The sequence below is a fragment of the Sinocyclocheilus grahami genome, unplaced genomic scaffold (assembly GCF_001515645.1).
Source record: "Sinocyclocheilus grahami isolate Dianchi unplaced genomic scaffold, SAMN03320097.WGS_v1.1 scaffold44.1, whole genome shotgun sequence".
Classification (NCBI taxonomy): domain Eukaryota; kingdom Metazoa; phylum Chordata; class Actinopteri; order Cypriniformes; family Cyprinidae; genus Sinocyclocheilus; species Sinocyclocheilus grahami.
The window spans coordinates 686027-713571 of NW_015505223.1; the positions used below are offsets into that span (position 1 = coordinate 686027).

Sequence of the window (27545 nt, forward strand, 5' to 3'; positions counted from 1 at the left end):
AGGAACGCAAATAATATATTAATTGACTCAAAGTTGTTTACAAAAACAATGTAGAAATAACAAAAATAAAATCAGAATGATTTCCTTGGAATGAGAGGCAGCAGAGGCTGGCTGGTTGAGCGTCCAACAAAGCGTCAGTAAGCAACCAGCCGTGATCACGTTCATTTGACTGCTTTAGTTGGGGAAAAAACCTAAAAGGTCAAGAGTCATAAAAATATATTCATAATAAAAGGCGGCTCCCCCCAGCCACTGGCAGGTCACATGACCTGTCAGTGGCGGCTCCTGCCAGCCAGTTGAAGATTGAACCCCTACTGCACTGATGTTTTATCTAATCTTACCTCACGTTTTATGTGTAAAATATGATATCTTTCTTCAAAGTGTTGAAATCCCCTGCATGACCAGAGAATCGCAGAAACAAGTGGTAGCCTAGCCCTAGTCGATAGACAGAAAGACAAATAATGTCATGACTGTAACATCAAGAAAACATGAAGACAGTAAAAATATAGTGAGTGACAGTGATTCGTTTAGGCCTATTCCTCAGTTAAGCCTGAGTTTGGACAAAAACTTTTGAACTCACCTAATCCATTTTTAATGAGGAAGATGTCTACCAAATCTACATCAGATGAGGTAAGTATCCGCTTGTGATTCACAACAATAAGTATGGAATAATAAAATAGAAAAATAATTAAGATATTTTTAGTCAGACATCACAGTTCCCTTTCGAAAGGTCTCTCCTGTTGCGTCGCTATAGGCTTATGGAGAATGTGTGCGTGCGTATCGATCCTGATGTATCGATATATCGATGCGAGTATCGAAAGTATCGATACTCAAATAAAAAATATCTATACTAAGGTATTTTATTTACAAGGGATTTTGTTTATTTAACAAAAAAATTATGCGTACAATATGCATTGAATTGGACGAATAACCTATGTTAGCGAATAATTGTGTAGGATCGAACTATTTTCCTGCTCATCTGAACACACGCAATTATTGCAAGACAGAACCAATCAATCACAGAAAGCGTTCACTCACTTCTGACTGTGTGCATGGGCTGCGTTTCCCAAAAGTATCATGAGAAAGCATTGATGCTTCTTGGGAACGGCAGCCCAGAACAATGCTTATCAGAGGACAGAAAAAACATATATGTTTGAGTTATTTCACAATAAATAAACTGAAATTGTAGCCATAGTTTGTGCAATTACATTTATTTAAATTGAACGTTAAAAGTTCATATTGATCATGTTCTATTCTGTAACTAAGGCACTACAGTAAACATATTTTAAACGTGTAAACAAAAATATAACCTAATAAATTGCAATTAATGCATATTGAATGTTAAAATGTGTTTCAAATATAAAGTTAATGGATATCATTACCCATTTTACTCTTAGTAATTTAATAATCTAATACATTTCATCATTTAAAAGTTCAGTTTAGAAGTATTGTATCGGTATCGAAAACAAAATAAGTGGTATCGACCATCCCTAAAGTCCTGTTTACTCTGATACTGAAGCCTGATTTGTTCACGTTTGTGTAACTGCATTAACCAGATCTATCTTCTGCTGCCGTACGTACCGGCGCTTCTTCTCACGGGGCGAGCAGCAGCAGGGTTGGCAGGTTTTCACAAGAAACCCCCACCCAATCGCTACTCAAAACTAGCCCAATCGTGTTTCGAGCAAGCGGCAAACTTCCGGTCTCTCTCGTGAAACCAATATGGAAGTGGCTAAAACTGCAATTCATCGACTGGCCGCTAGAGGCTGGCTCCAAAAGGGAGTCAGTCCCATAGACTCCCCATGTTAAATTGGCCAACTTTAGAGCAGAAAAAAATGTTTACAGCCTGGTACAAAAAGTGGTTTTCGATGCTGTCACCACCATCGAGCTAGGTGGGCGTGGTTTCAGCAACTAGCTCCCGCCTCGTTTCCCATTTTCGATTATCCGGGAGTGACGCGCTGCCAAGATGGCGACGGCCGGCTCCGCCCACTTTGAGCTTCAAAAACGCTCTTCAGAAACCTACGGGTGACGTCACGGACACTACATCCATGTTTTTATACAGTCTATGGTTTCGAGGGGGTCCCCAGCTTAAATTCGCATTCCAGGGGATAAATATCATGTTATTGGAGTCGCTTCAACCCACGGACATGAAAAACAACCCGCAGCAACAGTGTTAAAGTAGCCCAATTCTGCGGGAAAACCGCGGTAACATGATATTTATCCCCTGGAATGCGAATTTTAGCCCCCCCCAATAAAACCATAGCTATATCATTAAACCATGGTAACCACAAATTTACCATGGTTTTGCTACACTAACCATAGTTTAACCATTAGTTAGTAAGTTAGTAACCGGAGCGTTTCTCTCTTTCTTCGTGGGACCATTTATAGCTCCAGTCCGGTGTTGCACTAATAATACATAATAAAAGACACCCTTTATTATAATCATGCAGTTTGTGCAGTTGCACCATTTTTTTTTATTATTTTTGAATAAACGCTTACCTACAAATCGACATAACTTCTTGAATACATGTCCACAGAAGCAGCTGGCATCTTTCCCTATCTCACACATTTATTTATTTATTTGAATCTGTTTCTATCTATTATTCTTATTATTTTAAAGTTGTCTACTTATTAAATAAGATTAAAATTTGATTTATTTTGCTATTTGTTATATTTATTTTGTATTCCCGTGTTTTACATGTTTGTATGGTCTGAGTTCTACCATATAAGGACATATTTTAAAGTGGGCAGTGTCTGAGCCCTGCCTTTGATAGCCTAGCTACTGGCTTCATTAGTTGCCTTTTTTCCCATTTCTTCACAGATCACCATGGACAAAGTTGCACTGACACTAACTTTCTTTGGCCTACTATTCACCTGTGTCAACTTGGCTGCTAAAAACAAGGTAAAATCAACATTCAGAAACAAAAAGTACAAATGTATTTTATTTCTCAATTTTCTTAAATCTTCAAGTTGTTATTCGCTACTAGTGTTTATTAAATAGTCAGTTAAGATAGAAAATGGAACAAAAGAAAATGAATACTGTCATCATTGTTTAAAAAAAACTTCCATCATTTAATTGTATTTTTAATATCTCTCCGTTAAAATAAAAATATCTGTTTGTTAGTAATGGCAAAGGTAGGCTCAAAATACCATGTAAATAACTGATAATGTTTGAGGAGAAAGTCCATATTACTATTTGTTTTCAAATGACGCTTGACATTCTGTTTGTATTGGACCTGAACAAGTTCTGTCCTAAGAGCCTGTCGTAAGAGCACATAGTGACAGTGATACTTGTTCACTTTAATACAGAAACAAGATATAGATATTTACAGCTTCCACATTAACTCTACGGTCACCAGCCGCTACGCTACTACAGTCATCACAAGCCGTGTGGCAAACCTGTTGAATCAGTCTGAAGAGGTCCATTTTGAGGTCAAGATTCCCAAGGATGCCTTCATCAGCCAGTTTAGAATGTAAGTAAATACACAAACACTATCCAAGGAATTTAAATGTTCAAGTGATTGTAAAACTAACAGCCAGTCTTATCTAATTTAAATGTAACTATTAACAATTAAAAAAAAAAAACTTTTTAGTACATTCATTTTAACTGCCCCATTCTGTCTAATAACCTCAGTTCCTGATTTTATTTAGCTAATAATAACAATCCTTTTCAGGACCATAGAGGGAAAGACATATGATGGGGTTGTGAAGGAAAAAGAAGAAGCTCAGCAGCAATACAATCAAGCAGTATCTCGAGGACAAAGTGCTGGACTGGTCAGGTACTTTGTATTATAAAAAAAATGATTCCCATAGCTCAAACAGTAGAGCATTTGGCTTGCAACACCAAGGTCATGGGTTTGCATGAACTAATTAAAATAAATTTTCTTTAAATGCAGTGTAAGTCATTTTGGATAAAAGCGTCTGGCAAATGCCACTGGTTTTGTATATAATTGTTAATGTTAAAGGGGTCATATGATGCGATTTCAATTTTTCCTTTCTCTTTGGAGAGTGACAAGCTCTTGGTGCATAAAGAAGATCTGTAAAGCTGCAAAGACTAAAGTCTCAAATCCAAAGAGATATTCTTTATAAAAGTTAAGAGTTAACCACGCCTACCTAAAACGGCTCGTTCTAACACGCCCCCACATATCTACCTCACTATGAGGGAAGATTTGCATAACGCCGCCCAAATGTTCACGCAAAAAAAAGAAGGCGTAACTTTTATTCTCACTGTAGTATTGTTGCCGCTGCCGCCATGTCGTGAAGACGCTGTGTGCTTCGTTGTGAAAGCGAAACTACTTTGTTTGGTCTTCCAAAAGAGGATGATATCCGCATCCGCTTCGTCATGCCTAGAGCTGATCTGTGCTGGTCGCTGAGGGAATACATCAACTTAGTGCTGTGGATCGCCGGATCGGCTTTCACCGTGGACGAAGCGGAGTCCAGCCCTGGGTCGTCACATGTGGCTGCCACTCCTTCATCAAATCTGCCAGCTGCGCCTTTTTCAACCCCGCCGCCTCTGCTCACTCTAGCCCAGCCTCAGTTCACGCTAAGCCGCGGCTTCCGCTCACGCTAGGCCGCTGTGTTTTTCGTTGTGAAAGCGAAACTACTTTGTTTGTCCTTCCAAAAGAGGACACGACTACAAATCAGTGGTTAATTTGTATTTACAACACTGTTCCAGAACAGTTTAACCCAAATATCCAGATGTGTGCAGCACATTTTATGGAGGACTGTTTACTGATCCTGGGAGAGTAGACTACAATGCCAGCTGTTCTGTGCCGGCAATGCCGGCTGTTCTGACTCACAGACTGTAAGTACGTTTTCATTTAAAGGATTTTATGTTTTTGTCTCGTTGCTCCGGCCGGGACACGGCATCAACAGTATGGTGAGGGGCGTAACATTTCCGTCACACACTTGAGGTATTCGGCCAATCACAACGCACTGGATAGCTGGCCAATCACAGCACACCTCGCTTTTCAGACCGATGAGCTTTGTAAAAATGTACGCGTTTCAAAAAGGCGGGGCATAGAGGAGAAACAATAATGTACAGTATGTGGAAAATAATGTGTTTTTTTTACTTTAAACCGCATAAACACATTTCATTACACCAAATACACCAAATAATGTTCTTTTTAGCAGCATCATATGACCCCTTTAAGATATTTGTTTCTTTAGTATTAAATAAGAGTTCAATAAAATATATTTATTTCAGTATTATTAAATATAATGGTCTCTATTTCTATTTTAGTGCTGTTGGAAGGACTTTAGAGGACTTTAAAACTTCAGTGACGGTGGCTGCTTTTAGTAAAGTGACCTTTGAGTTGACCTACGAGGAACTGCTAAAGCGCCGCCTCGGCAAATATGAGCTACTCATCAATGCCCAACCGATGCAGCCGGTGGCTGACTTCAAGGTATGAAAAGAAATAAAATCAAGATGTATAGATGTTCATCATAATGGAAAAAGACAAAGAAATTTAAAATTTCGGACTTTTATTTTGGTTAGATTGACGTACACATCCATGAGAATATAGGAATTTCATTCTTGGAGGTCAAAGGTGGTCTGAGCACTAAGGATTTGACCAAAGCCATCACAACCATCAGAGCAGATAAAGATGTAAGAAATAAAAATGGAAATTGATGACAAAAAACAAGCAACTTCTTGCTTGAATATGTTAATATGATGGAATATATTTTGACAACTTCTTCTGTTTTGCAAACTTAGGCATGGGTGAAGTTCTACCCGACTCGTGACCAGCAAACAAAGTGTGATGACTGTAGTAAAAATGGTCTGAATGGCAACCTGATCATTATGTATGATGTTGAGAGACAAAAACAAAGTGGAGATCTGACGGTATGTAGTGCAAGGTATTTAAATTTAAACCGGCAGAAAGACAAATGTGATGACAACCAGAACGTGTTCACTGACAGCAGTTTAAAGCAACAAAGCGACATGAATCATTAATTTTCAGTTAGAGTTTAGGAACTCAGTCCTACATGTCAAATATTCTTCTTTTTTTCAGGTATCAAATGGCTACTTTGTCCACTACTTTGCACCTACAGATATTCAGCGCATTCCCAAAAATGTGGTGTTTATCATTGATCGAAGTGGCTCTATGTCAGGCAAAAAAATAGAGCAGGTGAATTTCTTTTTCATTTGTTTCTTCTTTGGGTTTTACTGGGTGAATTGTTGAATCTTAAGAATAATACAGAAGAAATTATAATTCTTCATATATTTATGGTTTTCCTTGGTTTTAGCTAATGAAAGCATTGTATTTTAGACTCGTTTGGCAATGCTGAGGATTTTGAGTGACCTTGCTGTGGATGACCACTTTGGATTGATCACGTTCAGTGGTCACATTCAAACCTGGAAACCTGAACTCCTAAAAGCAACTGAAGGACACGTGGAAGAAGCGAAGATGTTTGTGAAGAGGATTACGAGTGGAGGATGTAAAGTATCCACCATCTGCTAACTGACCAAAAGCATTCTAGATGAATAAATGTATGAATGAGAAAAAAATACCCTCAGGAGAAAATGATGGCCTAACTGACACCAGAAAACATATGATCTCCATGTTTTCATTAGTTGAATAGCCAGATCTTGGACTGTGAAACAATGGAAAACAATCAAATTCATCCTAGACTTCCACCCTTATTTCACTAAATTAAATTTATTTGTAACATTTATTTTTTCTTTCCTTTCAGCCACAGACATAAATGATGCAGTGCTAAAAGCTGTGGACATGATAAACAAATACCCACAAGAGGGATCCGCATCTATCCTGATCCTGTTAACTGATGGAGACCCCACTACAGGCACAAAATAACCGATTCACTCCTGCATGCACTCTTGTATATGTACATAAATATTGCACAGTCATGGCCAAAATTATTCGCAGTGACATACATTTTCGCAAAGTGTGCTTGTTCAGATGTGTATTTTTCAGCATGATACTGTAGATCACCATTCCACAAGGCAAGAGTGATAATGAAGTGGTTCAGAGATCATTACATTTAAATTTTGGATCCGTGGCTAGGCAACTCCCCATATCTTAATCCCATACAGAACCTGTGGTCAGTCCTCAAAAGGTGAGTGGACAAGCAGAAGCCCAAAAATTATAATCAACTCTGAAAATTAGTTAGTCAAGAACGGATCACCATCGGTCAAGACTTGGCCCAGAAACTGATATCCAGCATGCCAGAGCGAATTGCAGAGGTTATGAAGAACACTGTATATTGTCTCTTTGCATATATTGAATGTTTTTGCCAATAAAAGCCTTTAAAAATGATGAAATGCTTATCACTGTTTTCCAGTATACCATTGAAACACGTGAAAAAATTATCCACATATACTGAAGTAAATGCTTTGCGAAACACTAAATTTGTCACTGCCAATACTTTTGGCCATGACTGTATATGTACTGTTTACAAAACAGAAAAAAATGCATGTATGACCCACTACACTAAAATATTATGGAGTATACATTTTAGCTGTAAAACGTCCCATTTTTCTCCATTGCCATGCATAAAATACCTCTTGATTGTTTCTTTTTTTCCGCAAAAAGGCGAGACTAACCCATTGAAGATTCAGGAAAATGTGAGAAAGGCGATTGGTGAAAAATTCCCTTTGTACAGTTTGGGATTTGGGTTTGATGTCAGCTTTGAGTTCCTGAAGAAGTTGTCGTTGGAAAATAACGGTGTTGGTCGCAGGATCTATGAGGATTCTGATGCTGATCTACAGCTGCAGGTCACATATAAACAAATAAATCTTTTGGGGATAGTGACCCGGGTTTGAGTCAGGCTTGGGTCATTTTCCAGTGTGCCATGTGCTGTTCCCAGAACTAAACAGATACATATGTTAAAGTATTATTGTATATGTCCTTGTATTTGCACAATTTTATTAGGGCTTCTACGAGGAAGTGGCCGTCCCGCTCTTGACTGATGTTCACCTTAACTACCAAGGGGTGGCCAATTTAACCCAATCCACTTTCAACCAGTACTACAATGGTTCTGAGATTGTGGTAGCTGGTCAGATCACTGATAACAGTTTGGAAAGTTTCACCACTGAGGTCATTGCATTATCGGTAAGATCACCACTACCCCTTATAGACTAACATTTAAAGGGAATAGTTCATCCAAAAATTCTGTAGTTATTTACACACCTTTATGTCATTTCAGCTCGTAAGCTCTTATAAGATAGGTTTTGTTTAGGTTGTTATTCATGACGTGAATATTCTTCAAAATTCTCTTTTTGTGTTCAGTGGGAAAAAAAACATACAGGTTTGGAATGACTTAATGGTCAGTAAATAATGACAGGAATAGTAATTTTTTTGGGGTGCATTATTCTTTTTTAAATCTCTAGAGTTGCTTGACCCACTAGGCCAGCAAGGTTTGAGCTTCTGACCATTATTTTCTTTGTTCCAGAAAAGCACTAAGGTGGTATATCATAGCAGTGTACTTACAGGGGACCTCAGTAGTGACAGACCTGAACACGAGAACTTCATTAAAAGATTATGGGCCTTTCTTACAGTAAAGCAGCTATTGGAGAAAATGTAAATATTCATACTTTTAAGTTAACTGATTCAACTCTATGTATGTCATACGTAGTAGTATTGCAGAATTTTCATGTTGATTTTTTTTCTTCTGTACCTCAGGGTGCTTCTAAAAGACCTGGAAAAAGAAAACGCAAAGAAAGAAGCCCTTGATCTTTCTCTGAAGTACAAATTTGTCACACCGCTTACATCGATGGTGGTCACCAAGCCCCAGGATGAGGAAATACAGGTTGCCCACAAACCCAAAGAGGGAGAAAAACCAAATAGGCATTCATCAGGAAGTACTAAAATATGTAAGATGAAATAAAGAAAAAGAGCTGTTGGATATATATATATACTGTATATATATATTTTTTTATCAGAATAATCTTTATGCCATTATATTTTGCTAATGAGCATTATTTCTCCTGTCTAGCAAGAAGACAAAAGGCCTTGTCCAAACGCATAATGTCTCCAGGTCCACAGCTTTTTCACTTTAAAAAACAACAACAAACAAACTTATTTTGTTAAAATTGTACATTTATGTAAGATGTATTTGCCACACAAATCACTTGCTATGTAACTTTAAAAGTTTAGCGTCAGCAAGATTTTTTTTTTAAATAAATTAATATTCAGCGAGGACACATGAAAGTAAGCAAATTGAGTAAATTACATTTTAAAATATATCACAACAGAAAATTGTTATTTTAAACTATAGTAATATTTCATATTTCACAGTATTACTGTTTTTACTGTATTTCCAATCGAATAAATGCAGCCTTGGTGAGCAGAAATACTTCTTTTGAAAATATATAAAAATGGAAATTTATGGAAAGCAACACAAAATATGCTTTTATAATTAGCCAAGTTATGCTTTCATTTGTTGGAAAATAATTTGTGTCTAATGTAACTTTTCCACACTGCAGGTCATACACTTCTTTCTACCAGTGGTGTAGGGCCATACAGTACTGTACATCGCTTCCTTTTCTGTTACTTCAATTCATGTATATCCCTACTCAGTCAGACTTATTTCTAATTCTTTTTTACTTTTATCATAGACTCCCAGATCCTACTGGGACAATTACCCTATCTACGGCATCTTGACATGTGTAGGTGTACGTGTGTGTATTCTAATATTTTAATAAGAATTAAATAAATTATTATAGCTGTTTTACTGTTTTGTTTTAAGAGTTCAGTTTTTAATAACTTCAGTGATGATGGTACAACTTCACATCGCTCCGGTCTTAATTTGTTTTCCGAAGATGAATGAAAGTCTTACGGGTTGGAAACGTCATGAGGGTGAGTAATTAATGACAGAATTTTCATTTTTGGGTGAACTAACCCTTTAAGTAGTATTGGGGGCATTCGTGGCCTAATGGTTAGAGAGTCGGACTTGTAACCTTAAGGTTGCAGGATCGAGTCTCAGGTCTGGCAGGAATTGTTGTGGGGGGAGTGAATGTACGCTCTCTTCCATCCTCAATACCACGACTGAGGTGAGACCCTTAAGCAAGTCACCGAACCCCCAACTGCTGCCCGGGTGTGTGTTCATTACTGTGTGTGCACTTGGATGGGATAAATGCAGAGCACAAATTCCGAGTATTGGACACCATTCTTGGCTACACGTCACATCACTTTCACTTTTTCACAATGAACCTACTACATTGATATGTTTGCTGTGTATTTATTCATTTTATTATGTCAACTGATTTTTCATTATCTTATTTCCTTATGCCAGATTTATACCCTTACCCTTTTTTTTTTTTTTTAGCCCTACGAATAGAAAGTCCAACTCAGAAACCTCTGACAACCTCTCCTCCGTGTATGTGGACCTTGTGTGTATTCATTTTATATAGTGCAGTGTCTTGTATAGTTTCATCTGACATCATATTTCCCTATTTTCAGTCCGTCATTTCATTTTTGGTCATTCAGCGAGGAGCATTAGGATCTTGAAATCTTCTGGTAATGCTCATCCACTTTGTTACGATGTTCCTCTTGCTCAGAAAGTCAGACTCCAACAGAATGTCCCATCAGGTCAGATATCTGGCACTTTCTATTACAGTTTGTTTTAACGAACAGTAATATTCCATTGCTTTCATTTGTTAATTTAAGCAAAATCTCACTGTAATGTTTGTTTATACTCTTTAATCAGATTTCTCTATGAATGGGCAACTTGAGTCATTTGGAGGAAAAGGCTTCAGTCAAATTGCAATTCATTACAAAACTAATCACCACCTTCTGCTCAGCGCTACTGAAATTATCTACAATGATGGGCAGAAAACTGTTAAGTTTTCATGGGAGCAAGACCTCACCCACCATGAGAGAGAAAAGTAATATGCTTAAACAGTAAAAAAAAAAAAAAAAGTCATAAATTAATTTTGTTTACATTTTCATACATTTAGAGAATTTGTCAAATCAAAAAATTTCTTACTTTGAAAAAATATAAATTTCTCTCATTTTTGCAAAGTCATTTTGTGATATTGAGGTAGAATTGATAGTTATAGTTCTTGGTGTGAATGGCCCTTAATTCTGTTTCATCAGTGTCTCTCTGATTCTACGGAGCAATGAAATGGACGTTACCATGGGAAACATCCGCGTTGTTATTCTTCTTCATAAAAAAGACGGTGACATTTTTCTGTGGCCTGCCATTTGGCAACAACCAAAAGATGCCAGTTTGATGGGTATTTTAGGTGAGAGAGTCACTAATCAGTCACACTATATCAACACAATACTTAATCTCTACTGATACTGAAGATGGTCTGTCAGTGATGATATTGTGGTTAATAAACCAACACTGGGAAAAAATTACAATATCTGTGGATAATATTTAAGGAGAGGCTGATATTTCATATGAAGAGATCCCAGGATCACAAACCCCAACTTTGAAGTTAAAGGATCAAGAAGTGAAGACAGCTTGGTAAGTGATCAAGGAATGTACACTATTTTTATTTTATTTTTTAAACATTTTTGAAAGAAGTTTCCTATGCCCACCAAGGCTGCATTTATGTGACCAAAATACAGTAAAAACAATAATATTGTGGAAAAAATATTACAATTTAAAATAAACTGTTTTCTATTTTATTAATATTTAATATATTTAAAATGTCATTTATTCCTGTGATGTAAAGCTGAATTCTCAGCATCATTACTCCAGTCTTCAGTGTCACATGATCCTTCAGAAATCATTCTAATATACTGATTTGGTGCTTAATTATTAAAATCTTAATTATTCCAAACTTTTGACTAGTAGTGTACATATAGCTGAATATCCATAAAACTGCATCTTGGCATTTTTAAGTAAGTGTATGTTGTTATTTCAGGGTGATGGTGAAGGACTACAGACTTGCTTCTGGTCCTGTGGTTGGATGTTGGCTTGTACCATTCCAGGCTGTTGCGCAGCGAGAGCTCGCTGATTTCACTGTCACTCAGCTGTAGAGTTCAATAAATAAAAAATATATATTTTTATTGTCCATTATAAAGCTGCCCTTTTCAATAATATAACATATTCTTTAAATGGGCATTGTTGGTCAAATAGCTGTGAAATTGTTGTCTGTTGGCATGGCCCAAGTTATTTTCTTCTTTAGCGTGCTTTGATTACCACGTTTGTTGCACTATGTCTTTGAATGTGTTCTTCTTTGCCCACACAAATGCACCTGGGCTTTAGCTGGCAAACTGTGTGATAAAATAGCAATTAAAATTGCATAACAACATTTTTTTCGATTGGTGTCTCTCTGAGTATTAATTGTGCTTATTCCTGGAAAATATGCTTTTTTTTGTGGTCCTGCCTGATAATATAAATAAAAGCTTAACACCAAGTTTCTACAGAATGCATTTACAAATTAGATAATATATTTTCTTTAAAAGCATGACTTGTTATTGACTTATGTGGGGTTCAAGAGACTCTGATTGCAAATAAAGGGGGAGGTTTCTGTATCCGTTCAATAATAGCCAATAGTATGATGTGGACTTGAGGCAGTGTGCATTTCGAGGTCAGTTTCCTGTGCAGGTCATGATGGATCGAGCAGCTCTCCGGCTGATTCTCTTGGGCGTCTTTTTCATCTCAGCCACTTCTGATCCTGTTAAGAAGGTGAGGGTCAAATTTTAGTTCAAGATGAAGAAGACCGAGTCAAAATACTCTACCAGTATAAAACAACAGATGTACTATCTGTATTTGAGATTAAGACAAGCTAGATCTACATCATACATGTTGAATATATGCTACTGTTCAAAAAATGTTGAGGTCAGTAAAATTAAAAATGTTTTTATATACATTTACTAATTAAACTGATCAAAAGTGACCATAAATATAATTTGGATGTTACAACATATTCCTAGGTCAAATAAATGCTGTTCATTTGAACTTTCTATTCGTCAAAGAATCGTGAAAAAATGTATCATGTTTCCACAACAATATGTTTGCAACATTAATTAATGCACAATGTTTCTTGAGCAGCAAATCAACATATGAGATGATGCTGAAAATTCAGCTTTGCATCACAGGAAAAAAAATGTAAACGGCAATAATGTTGCAATAATATTTCACAAAATTACTGTTTTTATTGTATTTTTGTCAAATAAATGCAGCCTTGGTGAGCATACACTTCTTTCAAAAACATAAAAAAAAATCATAGGAACCCCAAACTTTTAAACCGTAATGTATCATGTATTTTGTTTTAACATTATATAGTTTGTCGTGTACAGTAATCTATCTGTCTTCGGTTTTTTCTTGCTAAAACCACAACGCAATGTACAAACCTAACCATTTGTTCTCAACTGCATGGTTTCTCTGTTGAGATATTCAACAGTATTTTAGTTTTGATTGTCTTTAATGCCATTGTTGACAGAAAAATGCTATTTCACAGAACTATCTTTCTCACTATTGCTCAATTGTGTACACTGAGATACAGTCATCAAAACGTATTTGTCTTTTAGTCCAAAGGCCTTTTCTCCAACCCATTTTCGAGCAGTAAATATTTGAGCAATTCTAAACAAACTGGAGGAGTTAACATGCACAAGCCAATCACTTTGACCATACTTTAATATGAGTTTACTATTCATTGTCTCAACAGAAACAAAATGTGGATATATACAGCTTCTACATTAACTCCACGGTCACCAGTCGCTACGCCACAACAGTCATCACAAGCCGTGTTGCGAACACACTGAATGAATCTCAAGAGATCCAGTTTGAGGTCAAGATTCCCAAAAACGCCTTCATCAGCAAATTCAGAATGTGGGTGAACAAGAGTAGTGTTATATAAGTAGAAATAAAGAGGTAAAGAAGCCATTTATAGTATTTGGCCGTCAGATCAGGTCCATCTGGTGCAGTCAAACAAGAAAAAAATGTTGTTTTTTTATCAATTCTATCTTCTTCCAAGAATAAATAGCCTGTTTGTACTTTTTAAGTACAAGAAATAGTAGCTGACAGTAAAATGCTTTAAGACAAACAAACATATTAAGTGGTGCTACCATTTGTGTCTGATGGAAAATTATTTTATGCAATATGTCTGAGATACACAATGTAAGTTTCTGGTATGTTAAGAGAATGTCATTGTGTCATTTTCTCCGTAGGACCATAGAGGGAAAAACATATGATGGGGATGTGAAGGAAAAAGAAGCAGCTCAGCAGCAATACAATCAAGCAGTATCTCGAGGACAAAGTGCTGGACTGGTCAGGTACTGGAATTTATTTAAATTAGGTCCATAAAACTATGTATATATAGCATGTTTAGTAATATGCTGGGATTTTTTTCTATTTCAGATCTGTTGGAAGGACTTTAGAGGACTTTAAAACTTCAGTGACGGTGGCTGCTTTTAGTAAAGTGACCTTTGAGTTGACCTACGAGGAACTGCTAAAGCGTCGCCTCGGCAAATATGAGCTACTCATCAATGCCCAACCGATGCAGCCGGTGGCTGACTTCAAGGTAATGGAAGAAATGAAGAGGAAATTAATAAGCAATAAAAATGTATAGTTAGATGATGTTTCTTTTACTTACATCAGATGGATTTGCACATCCAAGAGAAACCAGGAATTTCCTTCTTGGAGGTGAAAGGAGATTTGAGCACTGGTGATCTGGCCAATGCCATCAAAACCACCAGAGCAGACAAAGACGTAAGAGCTTAAATGAGGATTAAAACACAGTTTAAATGGTCTCAATATGCTCATACACTTCAAATAAAGATACCAGATGACCGACCAAACTGATCATTTCAGGCATGGGTGACCTTCTACCCCACACGAGATCAACAAACCAAGTGTAAAAGCTGTGGAGAAAATGGGTTGAATGGAGACCTGCTTGTAACGTACGATGTTGAGAGACGAAATCCCAAAGGAGAAGTCATGGTACATTTTCAATAACATGCTTTAAAAGAGTAAAATATGTGACCATTTTGGCAAAAATCTGGACCTTGACCATGTAAAAAGGCATCGGTGATATTCATAATGTACTTACTTCTCTGTTCTCTCAGGTATCAAATGGCTATTTCGTCCACTACTTTGCACCCTCTGATGTTCCACGTATCCCCAAAAATGTGGTGTTTATCATTGACCGGAGTGGCTCTATGCATGGCAGAAAAATAGACCAGGTTAATCTCAACGTTTCAGCCAAATCAAAAGCTTATAATGAGCAATTAAATGTTTTGATGGTAAACCATTCTTGGAGGATCTCACAGCATTTTGCATTATCATGGTAAAAGGACAGGGATTTCTGTATTGAAATCAATGTGAAGTTGCTTTCTTTAAATTAGTAAAACAAACAAACAAAACAAAACAAAGCTGTCCATCTCTGGTAAATGTGAATATGCAATCATATTGGAGAAAGATGTGTAAATTCCAGATGTGCTGACATTCTTTAGACTCGTTTGGCACTGCTAAGGATTTTGAGTGATCTTGATGAGCATGACCACTTTGGATTGATCACATTTGACAGTGAGGTTAGCTTATGGAAGCGTGAACTCCTCAAAGCTACTGAGACAAACCTGGAGAATGCGAAATCTTTCGTGAAGGAGATCAGAGATAGAGGAGGTGAGTTACAGCACTAATGCTACATAAGGAGTAAGAAAGTTGAACCTCACAGTGACACAACTATGTTTGGTCTTCCTTCAGCCACGGACATAAACGCTGCAGTTCTAGCAGGAGTGGACATGATCAGTCGACATCCACGAGAGGGAACAGCTTCCATCCTGATCCTGCTGACTGATGGAGATCCCACTACAGGCACAGAAACACTGATACATACAAACACCTACTGCCCAGATTTAGCTGTTTAAAGGAAAATCGGCATCAGAACTGCTTTAAACATTAATATTGTTAATCAGCACATCTTTTTTGAATATGTGATATATTGTTTCTCACTTTGTGATTGCTACAGTATGTATGAATGCATTGTCATACAGGTGAAACCAACATAGAGAAGATAATAGCCAATGTGAAAGAGGCCATTGGGACAAAGTTTCCCCTCTATTGTCTTGGCTTTGGATATGATGTAAACTTTGACTTCCTGACAAAGATGTCACTGGAAAATGGTGGAGTTGCTCGCAGGATTTATGAAGATTCGGACGCTGATCTACAGCTGCAGGTGAACTACAGACAATCAGCTGTGAATTCATCCTCAATGCTGAACTTTGTTTGAGCGCATTTAAAGTTTGTTTGATTTTTAGGGCTTCTATGATGAAGTTGCGGTCCCTCTCCTCACTGATATTCAACTTAAATACCCAGGAGGGACAAACCTTACCAAGACCAGCTTTAGCTTGTACTTCAATGGCTCTGAGATTGTGGTGTCAGGACAAATCACAGACAACAGTGTGGAGAGTTTCACCACTGAAGTCATCGCAGTATCAGTAAGATCTTCACTAATCTTCTCTTTGGCGGCATATTATTAGGATCATTGGTCGATTGAGTAGAAGTTGGGAATAATAGGTTTGTTTTTATAGTGGGTTATGGGTGAAAGTGGTACTGACAGCATTCCTGATAAAAATATTCACTAATGTTATTATTTCTGAGCAGAAAGGCAGTAATGTGATGTATCAGGATACTATAATGACAAAAGACCCCAGTGATGTCCCTCCTGAGAATGAAGATTTCATGCAGAGATTGTGGGCCTACCTTACAGTGAAGCAGCTTCTGGAGAGACAGTAAGTTTATGAGTGATATGACATTCTGTGATTTAAGATGAACATTGAGGACATCTTTCTGTCTCAGGGTGCTTCTTAAAGGACAAGAGAAAGAGGATGAAAAGGAGGAAGCTCTTCAACTCTCCCTGAAATACCAGTTTGTCACTCCCCTCACCTCTATGGTTGTTACCAAGCCACAGGAGGGTGAAGTGGAAGTTGCCGACAAACCCAAAGAGGGAGAAGCGCCGCCCAGACCTCCAGGTGAGAACTAAAAAGTTGCACTAGCATTATTAATGAAAGTGTACAAACCTTGTCCAAGATCCATTTTATAAAGCTAAATAAACAGCAGCAATATGAAGAGTTCTAAACAAATGTATTAACCATCCATGTCTACCAAATACATCTAATAAATAAAAGATGATTAAAAGAAGCTACTTCATTTGTGCATCCTACAAGTTAAGGCCCTGACACACACATGGCAAAGTTCTTTTGCATTCTTCGCTTATAGGGCTAAAAAGACTTTAGAAATACCCAAGCAGCGGTTTACCGATAGCTAACGTCCCGATGCTGCCTACACTGCTGGAATGAATATGTAATGATGAATATGTAAAATTTGTTCTGCATGCTTTCCTATCCATAACAAAATAAATCAAACAACAAAACACAGTGGTGAGAAACCTATGTTGCTATGTTTGCCTGAGCGCTGCAATTCTGCACTCCAGTCAAGTCAAATTTATTTATTCAGCACTTTATACAGTAATTGATTTAAAGCAAGCAGCATGAATACAACAGTATCCATGTCTTTTGTTTAGTTAGAACAACTTTAATTTCTATTATAAAGCAGCTGTCCAGACCTCAAGGGACTGAACAGAAGAAATGAACTTAATGGACTTTTCTTCAGGAATGGAGTTTTGCTGGCCACAGTACACAGTGAATAACACTTTTCTATTTGTATTTTAATTAGCAATGTACCCGCGTCCTGTACCTAGCAGTCCTTTTGGATGTAAGTATAAAATGATAAAACAAACAGTTCATGTATGCTATTTACATAAACTATTGCAGAGAATTATGACAGAATCAGTGACAGATCTGTTCATCCGTATTGTGATGCACATCCGAGTGAAACAGCTTATCGGAAAATGTAAAATATGCATATATATTTTTTTACATTAGTCGTTAATTGGATTTAAGTCCTGCATACGTCACCAGTGTCTCATGACAAGACCGGTTATGATAATTTGATTAAAAATTACAAGGTCATAATTGATCAAGTGAAACACATACATGGATAGTTCACAATAAGACTTATAACATGCATTTAGAAAATACATTAATTTTATTTCATGCTTACTTTAATATACTGCATCTGCCTTGAAGTACTTTTTTTTTTTTCATTTCCCAGCAGCAGGATTTAAACCGTACCTTTATCAGCGAGGTCTGCCCGGTCCACCAGCAGCTTATCCAATGTTGATTGGTATGCCGTTTTTCTTCTTCTAAAAGCTTTCTTCTTTTGATAGATAAACCATGTGTAAAGGAAAACATACCCCCTCTTATCTTATAGCTTCCACACTGTTCAAACCAATCAGTTTTCAAATCGACATGATCACATCATGACTGTTAAGACCCTACATTCTTTGAGAGAACATATAGATAGATCATTCACAATAAGATCTATAACATGCATTTAGAAAATTGAAGAATTTTCTAAAATTAGGCGAATTTTCATTTCACACCGATGTTGTACTGAATCTGCCTTGAAATCGCTCTCTGTTTTTTCTTCTTCTTCATTTGTATTATATCCCAGGATCAGGAGGATATAGTGGCTCTCATCCAGGCCTTGGTGGTATGGCTTTTTTCTTTTCTTTTTTTCGTGAGAACAGGACAAATCACGTGTAAAGGAAAATGTGCCCCTTCTTATCTTATTGCTTCCATAGTGTTCAGATCAAGCAGTATTCAAATCGCAATGATCGCATCATTAAAGCCTGTGTTATACTTTCCGAGTCCGCTAGTGTCCGCTATGGTGCGCGTGACGTAAACATCGTCATCGGAGAGTGTGCGCTGAGGCACGTGGTGCCTCCCATTTTTTGTGACCGGGCGGACAAGTACGCAGACAAGTAGTCAGTAGGCTATTGCGCATGCGCAGGCTGTGTGAAGAAGCCCGTTGCTACTCGAACCTGTACAATCCGTCGATAAAACAATATAAAGACAGCCAGATGTGCAATAACTCTGGGCAATTCTTTGTTCACATGTTTGTTTATTGTTCAAGCTGATCTACTACGCATGTATGGAACACGTCCGCGGACGTGTCCGGATTGTATGCGTGGAAAGTATAACACAGGCTTTAGACTAGCCCTTTTTCTAAATACTGCTTTGAAACCAAAAATATAAATATTTTTTACATTTTAGTGGAAAAAGGGCTAGGCAAATGGGGTAAAGGTGTAAAATGATGGGATTGCAATAAAACACACATAATGAAAACAAATTCGTAATTAACAGATCATACTCGGTTACTAGCATAACCTCGGTTCCCTGAGATACAGGAACGAGTACTGCAAGACGCTAAGGGGAAACTCCTTTTTCTCCGAATACTGAAGCCTTTTTCAATCACGCAGTGAAACTGCACGGCCATTGGTTCGTGCAGTGTATTAAAAAAACGAACCAATGGCTCGGCAGCTGAGCTTTTGTTAGGGCACAGCCCGCCAATTTGGGCGGGGCATCTGGCTATATAAGCGTGCACTTTGCCATAGGATCCTCAGGTTACTTCGACTGAAGCGACGACTGAGTCGTGCTGCTACATAGCACGGCCAGCAACGCAGTACTTGTTCCCGTATCTCAGGGAATCGAGGTTACATGAGTAACCGAGTGCGTTCCCTATCGATACTTCACTCGTACTGTGTCTTGCTAAAGACGCTAAGGGGAACCCGTACAATCCCGCCGTGCTATGTTAGAGGAACGGCTAATGCTTTAACTTGCCTTGAGCACCAAGGGCCCAGAAAGACCAAGTAATTGTAGGGAAGCCCCACAGAAAGCGACAGGGCCAAACTCACAGAGGTCGGCCCGGCACTAAGTAATCGTTCCCAGAAAAATTGTACTGCCTCGGAACCCAGTGGGGGCCAAGAGCGTACCGAGAAGGCAAATGCCTGATTTAGCACTGGTTTTGCTAGAGTAAGTCCATTAAGCAGAAAGGACCCGAGCTTGTAAAGCCGGGACGTCCAGATTATAAAACCTGGTAAATGTGGACGGCGAGGCCCAGCCGGCCGCCACACGAATCTCTGCAATGGAAACTCCGCTAGACCAAGCCCAGAAAGAGGCAACGCCTCTCGTAGAGTGGGCTCTTACTCCCATGGGGCATTGAAGGCCCAAAGAAGAGTATGTTAGCTTGATAGCATCAATAATCCATTTGGAAAGTCTCTGTTTCGTGACCTGAGACCCTCTGGTGCGGTCACCAAAGCATACTCAATGCTGATCCGACCGTCTGAACGGGGCGGAATGCTCAATGTATATCCTCAATGCCCTGACGGGGCAGAGTAGATTTAGCTCTTAGTCCTGCTCCGAAGGAGGAAGTGCCGAAAGAGCTATGACCTGTGCTCTGAACGGAGTCGAGAGCACTTTAGGTACATAACCATGCCTCGGCTTCAGGACGAACCTTGAGTCGTTGGGCCCGAATTCGAGGCAGGTAGGACTCACTGAGAGCGCCTGCAGATCACTCATACGCTTTACCGATGTTAACGCCAGTAGCAGAGCAGTTTTTAGCGTCAGGGGATGAAGGTCAACAGACTGTAGCGGCTCAAAGGGAGGGCTCTTCAGAGCCCTCAACACCGTAGGCAGGTCCCATGTAGGGACAGTGACAGGGCGAGGCGGGTTGAGCCTCCTAGACCCTTTCAAAAATCGAACAACTAGGTTGTTCCTGCCCACTGACTGGCCAGCTATAGGAGCATGTGAAGCTGCTATGGCTGCTACATAGACCTTGAGCGTGGAAGGGGAACGACCCTTATCCAACAGCTCCTGCAGGAAGGAGAATATCAGAGATATGTCGCAGGAAATTGGATCGCCGCGGATCATACACCAGGCGGAGAAGACAGACCATTTAAGGGCATATAGCCACCACCACTGGCCGTGACTGTCAGCGGCGTGCAAGGTAGCCCTGCACAAGCGACAGTAGCGGCACGGCATTTGAAACAACACCGGAAATTTGCTCTTAGAAATTTGCTCTTATAGTCGCCGGATAGCGGCAGGGGACTGGGAGACCACACTGCTGCAGACGCCGAAGGCAGCTGAAGAGCGGTGAAGTCAGCCAAGCAGAGAGGGGTCTTGATCCGTTGTGAGGCTTGTTCACGGCGAAGGCTTATAGTCTCGTAGTGCGAAGATCTGTTGTCGTCGCTGAAGGAGAAGAAATATGAGGATCCTATGGCGAAGTGCATGCTTATATTGCCAGATGCCCCGCCCAAATTGGCGGGCTCTGGCGGGCTGTGCCGCCACAGGCTCGTGTAGCTCCGCTGCCGAGCCATTGGTTAGTTTTTAATATACTGCACGAAACCAATGGCCGTGCAGTTTCACTGCGTGATTGAAAAAGGCTTCAGTATTCGGAGAAAAATGAGTTTCCCCTTAGCATCTTAAGCAAGTCGCAGTACGAGTGAAGTATTGATAGGGAACTTTGATTCAAGCTTACAACATTAAAAAACACTTTGTTTTCAGGTGGACAATATCACACTGAGCATATTCAGGCTAAACGTAGGTGGTTTCATTCCTTTTCTCTTCTACATTTATCAACCAGATTCTGTAATGAATAAACACAACTGCCATGTACATATCATGCATGTCTTGTCTAATTATTTTATGTTAAATTATTACTTATTATTACTAATTATTACTTATGTCCAATTATTAAAGCAGCACTATGTAACTTTTGGCGCTCTGGCTGTTAATAAACAGAACTGCACACATCCCGCGGAAGAACATTCCAACTGGAGCTACTTCTCTAAGTTTGTGTCTATGTCTTGAACTTGATTCGAGCCGCGACCGGTAGCCAGTGCAAGGAGATAAAGAGAGGTGTAACGGGCTCTTTTGGGCTCATTGAAGACCAGTCGTGCTGATGCATTCTGAATCATTTGTAGAGGTTTGATTGTGCTTGATATAAGTCCAGCCAGAAGAGCATTGCAGTAGTCCAGCCTAGAAATGACAAGGGCCTGGACAAGAAGTTGTGCAGCATGCTCCGTTAGAAAGGGCCTGATCTTTCTGATGTTGTGCAATGCAAACCTGCAAGATCGAGCGGTCTTTGCAATGTGGTCTTTGAAGGTCAGCTGGTCATCAAAGGTTACACCAAGATTTCTGACCGAAGTTGATGGGGTAATTGTAGAAGAAATTAGCTGGATGGAGAAATCATACTGTAGAGTTGGAGTGTCATGTCTATGGCGATATGTGTTTCTTACTCCGCAGCGGTGACGACCCGACCAGGCTACAATAGTCCAAATATAAGTACTTATTAGGGTGATATCAGGCAAATTGGGCCATCAGGTAAAATGGGCCATTTAAGGTTTGAGTGTCTTATCTCTTTAAAAGTTAACAGCCAATGACTGCAAAGAATTTCAAACTGATGCCATTACAGTACTTGATATTTAGCAAATTATTTTATTGGTCTGAGGTTGCTCAGGGGTGAGGGGCAATGCCTCATTTTGAGACCGCACAAGAAAAAAGCAAGCTGAGTGGCCTGACATATCCAATCTTACTTCTCAATAATAAGGTTGATAAATCAATAAAAAACAAATGCACAATTAAAAATAATGATTCATAACCTATGTCTTGATGGCCTCTGTGAGATAAAATGCCGATTTTGCTAAATAATCCAGATTTTTATATAAAAAAAGCATTTTTAGTCACTGGCCCAATTTACCTGAATGTGTTAAGATAAAATGAGCCATTAATTTCAGTTAAAATGGGCCACCTTCTGAGATGAGTTTAAGCTGAAATTCTGCTGGTTTCTCTTATTAAAAATTATTTATATTATCGATATATTGAATTATTGAATTTGTGGCATACCTTTTTCACATTTTACCTTCTAAATGTGTTTGTATGTGATGTGTGTTTATGTGTGCTTGACTATATTTGTGTGTGCATGTTAGTGAGGCATGTGTATGTGTGTTGAAGAGTATATGTGGTGAAGAGAATGGCATTTTTGATGATGATGGCTTTATCTATCAAGAGTGTTTTTGAAAAGCTTTCAAATCACGCGCTCTCACACACACACACACACACACACACACACACACTAGCTTTTCAGGTTACTGTTAAATTTTTTTAAAGGGGTCATATGATGCGATTTCAAGTTTTCCTTTCTCTTTGGAGTGTTACAAGCTGATTGTGCATAGATAAGATCCCTGAAGTTGCAAAGACTAAAGTCTCAAAACCAAAGAGATATTCTTTATCAAAGTTAAGAGTCAGCCACGCCCCCTAAAACGGCTCGTTCTAACACGCCCCCACATATCTGTTTTGTTAGTGGGTTAGGGAGTGGGTGTGGGCGGTTGAGAGGGAGAGTGTGTGTGTGTGTGTGTGAGAGAGAGAGAGAGAGAGTGAGAGAGAGCGCGAGCGAGAGAGAGAGAGCGAGAGAGCGAGAGAGAGCGCTACACGGTAAGGGGCGTTACATTTTCGACTAGTGCTTGCGGTGTTCGGCCAATCACAATGCACTGGGTCAGCTGGCCAATCAGAGCAGACTGCGCTTGTCGGAAGGCGGGACTTTGTAGAAAACGAAGCGCTTGAGAGAGGCGGGGCATAGAGGACCTACAATAATGTACAGTATTTGAAAAATAATGTGTTTTTTGAACATTAAAGCATGTCAACTTATTCTGTTACACCAAATACACAATATAAGGATCTTTAAAAAAGCATCATATGATCCCTTTAATGAAATTTATGTTGTATTGATGAAATTGATTGAAAGGTTTGCTTGTCTTACCTCTTCTCTTTGAAATTATTTGCAGTCATTGGCTGTTAACTTTTAAACTGTTGTCATAACATTACTTGTTATAGTTATTGTAAAAAAATTTTAATGACATTTGTTTTATTGATGAAATGGATTGAAATTGATGTTCTAATGTAATTTAATAACAATGTTACACTGTTACATTATAAAATTAAATATAATTAAATGTGTTTTATCAGAAATGTCTCTATTTCACTTTGCAGTTTGACTGGCCCATTTTTGCTGATCAGCCGCCCCGAGTCGATAGCCCACCGGTGGCCGGGGATAGCGCCCCCCAAAGTTGAGACTTTGACCGGCTATATCTCGCCGAGGACGAGGCCTAGGCACTCGAAACTTGGGCTGACGGTAGACGCCGAGGCCCCCTATCCGAAGCCGCCCACCCCGAGTCGATAGCCCGCCGGTGGCCGGGGGTTGAAAGAAGTGTATGCTCACCAAGGCTGCATTTATTTGACAAAAATACAATAAAAACAGTAATTTTGTGAAATATTATTGCAACATTATTGCCGTTTACATTTTTTTTCCTGTGATGCAAAGCTGAATTTTCAGCAGCCATTACTCCAGTCTTCAGTGTCACACGATCTTTCAGAAATCATATGCTAATTTGGTGCTGAATTTTTCAAATCTTAATTATTACAAACTTTTGACCAGTAGTGTACATTTAGCTGAACTTCCATAAAACTGCATTTTGGCATATGATGTTATTATATATTTTTAAGTAAGTGTATGTTGTTATTTCAGGGTGATGGTGAAGGACTACAGACTTGCTTCTGGTCCTGTGGTTGGATGTTGGCTTGTACCATTCCAGGCTGTTGCGCAGCGAGAGCTCGCTGACTTCACTGTCACTCAGCTGTAGAGTTCAGCAAAAATCATTTTTATTGTCCATTATCGTGCTGACTTTTTTAATAATATAACATATTCTTTAAATGGACATTGTTTATGAGCTATAAAACAGTCCTCTATTGGCAAATAGTAGGGGCATGACAATGTTATTTCCAGTGTACCACATCTTTTGCATGCTTTGATAACCATGTACAATAATTTCACATCAATAGTCAACCCAAATATTCATTTAAAGTGATTTCCATCTGTGTATACTGTTCTGTTTTAGAGTGCAAGATTTGCTCACCACTTGTTGCACTATAAAATAGCAATTAAAATTTCACACCAAACATTTTATGTATACATAGTAACCCTTCGATTGGTGCTTATTCCTGGAAAATATGCTTTTTTTGTGGTCCTGCCTGATAATATAAATAAAAGCTTAACACCAAGTTTCTACAGAATGCATTTACAAATTAGATAATATATTTTCTTTAAAAGCATGACTTGTTATTGACTTATGTGGGGTTCAAGAGACTCTGATTACAAATAAAGGGGGAGGTTTCTGTATCCGTTCAATAATAGCCAATAGTATGATGTGGACTTGAGTTTAAAGGCAGTGTGCATTTCGAGGTCAGTTTCCTGTGCAGGTCATGATGGATCGAGCAGCTCTCCGGCTGATTCTCTTGTGCGTCTTTCTCATCTCAGCCACTTCTGATCCTGTTAAGAAGGTGAGGGTCAAATTTTAGTTCAAGATGAAGAAGACTGAGTCAAATCAGGGTACAAAAACAGATTAAATAGGCCTATCTGTACATGAGATGAAGGTTCAGACAAATGATGTATATCTGCTTATACATGTTGAATATACACTACCGTTCAAAAGTTTGAGCTCGGTAAGATTTAAAAAAAAAATTATACTTTTATTAATCAAACTGATCAAAAGTGACCAGAAAGACAATTCTAATGTTATAAAATATTTCTATTCATCAAAGAATCCTGAAAAAATGTATCACGTTTCCACAAAAATATTAAGCAGCACAACTGTTTTCAACATTAATTAAGAAATAATGTTTCTGGAACGGCAAATCAGCATATCATCATCAGATTTCTGAAGGATCATGTGACTCTTAAGACTGGAGTAAGATGAAAATACAGGAATGAATTACATTTATAAATGTAAATTGTTATTTTAAGTTACAATAATATTTCACAAAATAACACTAAATATAAAAAGTCTGTTTTATTATATTTATGATTAAATGAATGCAGCCTTGGTGAGCATAGATGTCTTTAAAAAAAATTTTTTCAAAAACCTTTAATAATAAGAATAATAATTTCACTTATTGCTAAACTGACTAAGCATGAAAAGCTTTATTATCAATAGCCTGTATCTGGCTTTTTAATGACTAAACCTCTTTTGTTTTGTTTTTTAGAACAAATGCCCACGGTTACAAGGAGAGTAACTGTACTTTCTACAATGTCAGGTACATAAAGTGCTCTCAAACTTAATTATTATACCATTTCTATAGAATAATTATGATGCTGCATTTGGTTATGTTTTGTCTTAGCTCCACCAGCTCATAGCAGTCGTTTCCTGCTGCCTGTTGTTGGTCAGTCTAAGCCGCTTTGTTTTGACGTTCCTGTTCCTCACAAACTCCGACTCCTACAGGATTCAGCTTCAGGTTACTATTACACATTTACTACATGCACGTCCTTTTGAAAGTCGCCTTTTTCTGTAATTAAATGTTTTGTACTGTGTGTCCTAGAGTTCTCTATGAATGGAGAATCCATGACTGGACAAAATGGATGTCGTAAAATTGCATTTCATTACAAAACAAACCATCATCTGACAATAAGCACAACGTCTATCAGATACCACGACGGCCAGAATCACGTTGAGTTTCTGTGGGGCCAGGAACCGACCCAACACAATACAGAGGAGTAAATACTACTCAAACTATACGTGCTTCACTAAATTTATGTACAGTATGTTAATCTGAGAGCTAGAATTTACTCATCAGCTTCTCTGTTTCAACAGCGTGTCTCTGATTCTAATTTTATATTATGAACATAATTCAAAAAATGTAAGTTTCTGGTATGTTATGAGAATGTCATTGTGTCATTTTCTCCGTAGGACCATAGAGGGAAAAACATATGACGGGATTGTGAAGGAAAAAGAAGCAGCTCAGCAGCAATACAATCAAGCAGTATCTCGAGGACAAAGTGCTGGACTGGTCAAGTACTGGAATTTATTTAAATTAGGTCCATACAACTATGTATATATAGCATGTTTAGTAATATGCAGTGATTTTTTTTCTATTTCAGATCTGTTGGAAGGACTTTAGAGGACTTTAAAACTTCAGTGACGGTGGCTGCTTTTAGTAAAGTGACCTTTGAGTTGACCTACGAAGAACTGCTAAAGCGTCGCCTCGGCAAATATGAGCTACTCATCAATGCCCAACCGATGCAGCCGGTGGCTGACTTCAAGGTAGAAGAAGATACAAGGAGGAGATGGATAATCAATTTAGATAGATAGAGAGATAATGTTTCTTTACTTACATCAGATGGATGTGCACATCCAAGAGAAACCAGGAATTTCCTTCTTGGAGGTGAAAGGAGATTTGAGCACTGGTGATCTGGCCAATGCCATCAAAACCACCAGAGCAGACAAAGACGTAAGAGCTTAAATGAGGGTTAAAACACAGTTTAGATGCTCTCAATATGCTCATACACTTCAAATAAAGATACCAGATGACCAAACTGATCATTTCAGGCATGGGTGACCTTCTACCCCACACGAGATCAACAGACCAAGTGTAAAAGCTGTGGAGAAAATGGGTTGAATGGAGACCTGCTTGTAACGTACGATGTTGAGAGACGAAATCCCAAAGGAGAAGTCATGGTACATTTTCAATAACATGCTTTAAAAGAGTAAAATATGTGACCATTTTGGCAAAAATCTGGACCTTGACCATGTAAAAAGGCATCGGTGATATTCATAATGTACTTACTTCTCTGTTCTCTCAGGTATCAAATGGCTATTTCGTCCACTACTTTGCACCCTCTGATGTTCCACGTATTCCCAAAAATGTGGTGTTTATCATTGACCGGAGTGGCTCTATGCA

General features: G+C 38.5%; 2 protein-coding genes across 6 annotated transcripts in view; both read left to right on the top strand.

The window, feature by feature from the left end:
- Positions 1-2772: 2772 nt before the first annotated feature.
- Positions 2773-12223, top strand: itih3b.1 (inter-alpha-trypsin inhibitor heavy chain 3b, tandem duplicate 1). 4 transcript variants are annotated; one of them, XM_016268196.1, is made up of 22 exons: positions 2773-2896; positions 3304-3467; positions 3669-3773; positions 5237-5399; positions 5492-5602; positions 5711-5839; positions 6009-6125; positions 6267-6435; positions 6691-6801; positions 7551-7732; positions 7890-8069; positions 8410-8537; positions 8640-8830; positions 8953-8994; positions 9443-9481; positions 9575-9637; positions 10285-10335; positions 10419-10547; positions 10666-10843; positions 11055-11203; positions 11346-11430; positions 11834-12223. In XM_016268196.1, exons 1-22 carry the CDS (start codon positions 2822-2824, stop codon positions 11946-11948), a joined length of 2676 nt encoding a protein of 891 aa, XP_016123682.1. In that variant the 5' UTR covers positions 2773-2821; the 3' UTR covers positions 11949-12223. The 4 variants fall into 4 exon arrangements, with proteins under 4 accessions (XP_016123682.1, XP_016123687.1, XP_016123683.1 ...); XM_016268201.1 differs by having other exon boundaries at positions 10446-10547; XM_016268197.1 differs by having other exon boundaries at positions 9575-9631.
- Positions 12224-12481: 258 nt separating this feature from the next.
- Positions 12482-27545, top strand: part of itih3b.2 (inter-alpha-trypsin inhibitor heavy chain 3b, tandem duplicate 2) — a 22977-nt gene continuing 7913 nt past the window's right edge. Inside the window, exons 1-11 of one of the 2 annotated variants that reach the window (XM_016268203.1) lie at positions 12482-12600; positions 13583-13746; positions 14085-14189; positions 14275-14437; positions 14515-14625; positions 14728-14856; positions 14982-15098; positions 15369-15537; positions 15619-15729; positions 15909-16090; positions 16173-16352. In XM_016268203.1, the coding sequence (XP_016123689.1) occupies positions 12523-12600; positions 13583-13746; positions 14085-14189; positions 14275-14437; positions 14515-14625; positions 14728-14856; positions 14982-15098; positions 15369-15537; positions 15619-15729; positions 15909-16090; positions 16173-16352 (1509 nt within the window). In that variant the 5' untranslated portion in view covers positions 12482-12522. Of the gene's footprint in view, positions 12601-13582; positions 13747-14084; positions 14190-14274; positions 14438-14514; positions 14626-14727; positions 14857-14981; positions 15099-15368; positions 15538-15618; positions 15730-15908; positions 16091-16172; positions 16353-25025; positions 25152-27545 lie in introns of those variants that run through there. The other variant, XM_016268202.1, reaches the window with a different exon arrangement.

What these genes read in the sequence shown, in the direction of transcription:
- itih3b.1 (XM_016268196.1), top strand. Translation starts at nt 2,822, where the DNA reads ATGGACAAAGTTGCACTGACACTAACTTTCTTTGGCCTACTATTCACC. An exon ending in GAGGATTACGAGTGGAGGAT is followed by an intron (nt 6,436 to 6,690) that starts GTAAAGTATCCA and finishes CTTTCCTTTCAG; the next exon opens with CCACAGACATAAATGATGCA. An exon ending in TCTGACAACCTCTCCTCCGT is followed by an intron (nt 10,336 to 10,418) that starts GTATGTGGACCT and finishes CCCTATTTTCAG; the next exon opens with TCCGTCATTTCATTTTTGGT.